At 66.1% G+C, this 4,858-nt stretch overlaps 1 protein-coding gene across 1 annotated transcript in view; it reads left to right on the top strand.

Annotated features, from left to right (window-relative positions):
- Positions 1–4,858, top strand: part of ZFHX2 (zinc finger homeobox 2) — a 68,796-nt gene that overhangs the window by 58,925 nt on the left and 5,013 nt on the right. Inside the window, 2 exon segments of the mRNA XM_075061303.1 lie at positions 120–3,255; positions 3,632–4,217. Of these exon segments, the coding sequence (XP_074917404.1) occupies positions 120–3,255; positions 3,632–4,217 (3,722 nt within the window).

The following is a 4,858-nucleotide window of genomic DNA, read 5'->3' as shown; positions in this document are numbered from 1 at the left end:
ACCCTCACCCTCACTTCTAACCCCAAAACCCTAACCCCAACCCCAAATCCTAACCTCTAACCCTAAACCCCTAACCCTAACCCTGTAACCCCTAACCCCTAAAACTCTAAACCCCTAAGCCCCACGCTCACCCCTCAACCCTAACTCTCACCCCTAATCCCCACCCCACAACCCTCAACCCTAACCCCCCGGCTCCAAAGGCCGATGACACGGAGGAGGAAGCCCCTGTCCAGCTTCCCGCCCCCCCTGAAGAGCAGCAGCGCCCCCCCGAGACCTCGCCAGCCCTGCAGGACCCCCGGCACCCCCTGTCCTACCGGAAAGCCACCAATTTCGCCCTGGACAAGTTCCTGGACCCGTCGCGGCCGTACAAGTGCACGGTGTGCAAAGAATCCTTCACCCAGAAGAACATTCTGTTGGTCCACTACAACTCTGTCTCCCACCTCCACAAGATGAAGAAGGCTTCATCCGACCCTACCGCCCCTTCCCAGGGTGACTCAGGGGGTCCCGGTGCCCCCCAGCCCTCCTCCGACAAGCCCTACAAATGCACCACGTGCCGGGTGTCCTACAACCAGAGCTCCACCCTCGAGATCCACATGCGCTCGGTGCTCCACCAGACCCGCTCCCGGGTGGCCAAGGCGGAGGCCGCCAGCAAAGGAGAGGCGCCGGAGGCGGGGGAGGCAGCCCCGGCCCCCCTCACCGAAGCTGAAGCCCCCAAGATCCTGGAGGTGCCGACGGCGCTGCCGTTCCCAGCACCCCTCTTCTCCCCACCGCTGCTGCCGCCGTTCCCGGTTGTGCCGGAATCTCTCCTCAAGCTGCAGCAGCAGCAGCTCCTCCTGCCCTTCTACCTGCATGACCTCAAGGGGGCGCCCAAGCTCGCGCTGGCAGCACCAGCCCTGGCCCTGCCGGCTCCGCCAGCCCCACTGATCCTGGCTCCGCCCAAGGAGCCGCCCCTGCCGCCGCCGCCCTCGCCACCTGCCCCCGCCAAACCGGAGACGGAGGAGGACGCTGGCGGAGAGGAAGCCAACGTGGCCTCCCACCCGGCGGCCAAGGCTCTGCTGGAGAACTTCGGCTTCGAGCTGGTGATCCAGTACAATGAGGGCAAGCAGGGGGCAGGGGGCACGGCTCCCCCTCCAGTGGCCCCGCTGCCCCGCCCGCCAGCTGAGAAGCTGCAGTGCGGCACGTGCGGGAAGGTCTTCTCCAACATGCTCATCCTGAAGACGCACGAGGAACATGTTCACCGGCGCTTCCTGCCCTTCGAGGCCCTCAGCCGCTATGCTGCCCAGTTCCGGAAGACCTACGACAGCATGTACCCACCAGCCGAGGGCACTGCCCCTGCGGAGACACCCCCGGTGCCCCCCAGCATCCCCCCTCTCTGCCCACCCTTCCTGATGCAGCCAGTGCCAGTGGTGGTGCCCCCGGCACTGCCCGAAGCCGAAGGGCGGTGGGTCCGGGGTGAGGAAGAGGAAGCAGGGACGGACTCATCTCGGGATGGTCAGTCGAGCCGGCGGTTCTCCCGCACCAAATTCACCGAGTTCCAATCGCAGGCTCTCCAGTCCTTCTTTGAAGCCAGCGCCTACCCCAAGGACGGCGAGGTGGAGCGTCTCTCCGTCCTCCTGGGCTTGGCCAACCGGGTCATCGTGGTGTGGTTCCAGAATGCCCGGCAGAAGGCCCGGAAGAATGGTGCCGAGGCTGGGGGTGCTGGAGGGGGCACCATCACCAACCAACCCAGCTGTAAGAAATGCCAAGCCACCTTCCGGTGCATCTTCGACCTGGTGCGGCATCTCAAGAAATGCTATGACGACCGGCCCTCAGCGGAAGGAAATGAGGAGGAGGACGAAGGAGAGGAAGAGCCAGAGGAGGAGGAGCCGGAGGAAGAGCCTGAGCCACCAGCTGAGGAAGAGGAGGAGGAAGATGAGGAAGAGGCACTAAGGGGCGATGGAGATCCCAAGGAAGATCAGCCAGTGAGTGATGGAGCCATGGAGCCCCTGGAGAGCAAGGCCCCCACATTCTCCTCCGATCCACCAGGAGCCCATGGCTCAGCACTCCTGGCCCCTCATGACCCACTGCCGGAGCTGCCCCGCAGCCAGGGGGTGCCCATGAAGAGGAAGCACGAGGATGGGAGCCAGTCGCCAGGCGGCGGAAGCGGCGGGGAAGGGGAGCCTCCGCGAGACAAGCGTCTCCGCACCACCATCCTCCCGGAGCAGCTGGACGTCCTCTACCGCTGGTACGTGCAGGACTCAAACCCCACCCGCAAGATGCTGGACTGTATCTCTGAGGAGGTGGGGCTCAAGAAACGGGTGGTGCAGGTGTGGTTCCAAAACACCCGTGCCAGGGAACGCAAGGGGCAATTCCGGTGCAGCGCCAGCGCCGGGATCCCCCCCCTCAAGACCTCCCCATCCTGCTCCTTGGCCAAGTTGAGTCCTGGTGGTGGGACGGTCAGCGTCTCTGGTGGCGGGACGGCCAACGTCTCTGGTGGCGGGACGGCCAACGTCTCCGGTGGTGGGGCCTCCAACGTCTCTGGTGGCAGGATGGCCAACGTCTCTGGTGGCAGGACCTCCAACCTCTCTGGGGGCGGGACCTCCAGTGTCTCCGGTGGTGGGATGGCCAACGTCTCTGATGGCGTCTCTGATGGTGGGACAGCCAGTGTCCCCTACAGCATCAACCAGGCCGAGCCAGAGCTGTCAGAGCTGAACGAAGCCCGGAGCCCATCTGGCGGCGATCTGAGTGACTCTTCCTCCTCCTCTTCCTCCTCCTTGGCCGATCCGGAGTCGCCAGGCGGGCATGGGCGAGCGTCGGAGGGGGCGGCCGGGCTGGATCTGCTGGCCCAGCGCCGCTACCGGACCCAGATGTCCAGCCTGCAGCTGAAGATCATGAAGGCGTGTTATGAGGCCTACCGAACGCCCACCATGCACGAGTGTGAGGTGCTGGGTGAGGAGATTGGCCTGCCCAAGAGGGTCATCCAGGTCTGGTTCCAGAATGCCCGGGCCAAAGAGAAGAAGGCCAAGGCGGCCTTGGCTGAGGGGGGCCCTGGGGCTCCCTCCGAGGGCCCCCCTGAGCCTCGGGCTGAGTGCCCCGTCTGCCAGGTCAAGTACGACTTCTACGTCTCCTGCCGTGGCCACCTGTTCTCCCGTGGCCACCTGGCCCGGCTCAAGGAGGCCGTGCAGGCCCAGCTGCGCAGCGAGGGCCATGATGGGGCGCCAGGGCCCACGCTCCTGCCCGTCCCCCCTGGAGCCCCCCCAGGAGCCGGCACTGCAGGTGAGTGGCAGGACGTGGTGAGGTGAGTGGGGTCAGTGGGGGGAGGGGAAGGGGGCTTCCCCGCCCCTGCTTCCAGTGTCCTCCCACATGCCCCCACGCCTCTACATTGCTCCTCCCCCAGGCCCACCCACTGTCCTCCTCCCCACTCCCTCTCCTCTAGCAGTGCCCCCCCGGCTTCGCACCCTCCTCCCCTCTGCTCCCCCATTTCCCTCCCCCTTCCCAACTTCCTGCCCTCTCTGGGCCCCCATCGGGTGGGGGGGTTCCCGTGGTTGTGCAGGGGAGGGGAAGTGTGGGACTGGGGGGGCAGGGATATTCAGCGCCCCATGGTGACCTCCCCACAATGCTTTTCCCCTCCCCGTCCCTCTCCTCTGAGCAGGCCCCTCCGCTGCCCCCAGCACCAGACTCCTGGGTTCCACGCCGCCAGGACGTCCCTTACCTCAGAGCCTGCTCGGCTCGGCGCCGGAGCCCAGCAGAGAGACCCAGCCGGAGCCGGGAGCCGCCAGCGGGTCGGTCGCCGGAGTCGCCAGACTTCCCAGCACCGTGGCCAACCCCGCCTCGCCCACCCTAAAGAGCCTGAAGGGTTTGAAGCCGCCGGTGCCCGCACTCCTGGGCACCCAGTTCCTGCCCTTCTCCGTGCCAGCGGGCGCCCCAGCCTCACTGTTCAGCACCCCGCTGCCCGGCGGGTACTTCCAGCAGCTGTACGGCTTGAAGAAGGGGCTGTTCCCCATGAATCCCGTCATACCTCAGACCCTCATCAGCCTGCTGCCCAGCAGCCTGCTGCCCGCCCCCGAGGCCCCCGAGCCGGCCGGGGTCTCCACAGTGGACGTGACCCACCGCTACTTGTGCCGCCAGTGCAAGGCGGCGTTCGAGGGGGAGGAGGCGGCCACGGCCCACCAGGCCGGCTTCTGCTACTACGGCCAGCCGGCGCCGACCATGCCTGACACATGTTGCACAGAGGAGGGGTTTGGCTGGGGCAGCTATTGTTTGGGACCATCTTGCTGTGTGTGGGTTATCTATACTAGAAGGTGGGGTGTGTGCTTTGAATTCACCCCCACACACACGCATTCAGAAGTGCCAGCTCCCTCCATCTGGTGGGGAGTATGGGGGCAAGGGGCTTGGATGGGGTGGTTATCTATGGTCTGGGCTGAGTTGGGACAGGCGGAGCAGGTTGGGGGTATGTGGATATGTTGGGCGCTTGCAGTGGGGTGTTCAGGTTGGGGGTCCTCAGGACCTGGGGCGATTCCTGTGGCTGGGGTCCCCAGAGGCGAGGGGTGTGTGCGGACTGCTATGGGGTTCCAGGCTGGGGTTCCCCAGGGCAGAGGCAGGGGGTCCAGGTGCCCCCCATCTCCAGCTGCACCCACGCTGTTTCATAAGCTAGAGCGTGGTCGAGGGTAAGTTGCTTTTTTGGGCTGGGTCGAAGTGAGAACTTCTTCCTCTTTGGCAAAGGCCGGCGCGGGGCCGGGGCGGGGCCGGCGGCGGGCGGGGGGCCACTTCTGCCGGTGGGCGCTGAGCGGAGTGTGGGCCCCAGCGCCTCCGCCCGCTCACCAGCACCTCGCACGCGCAGGCTGTGGTAGGTGCAGTACGGGCACGCGGCAGCGGCGCC

Source organism: Chelonoidis abingdonii, unplaced genomic scaffold, assembly GCF_003597395.2.
Source record: "Chelonoidis abingdonii isolate Lonesome George unplaced genomic scaffold, CheloAbing_2.0 scaffold0004, whole genome shotgun sequence".
Taxonomy (NCBI): domain Eukaryota; kingdom Metazoa; phylum Chordata; order Testudines; family Testudinidae; genus Chelonoidis; species Chelonoidis abingdonii.
Note: the sequence above shows the minus strand (reverse complement) of the source record. Positions and strands in the feature narration are given on the sequence as shown.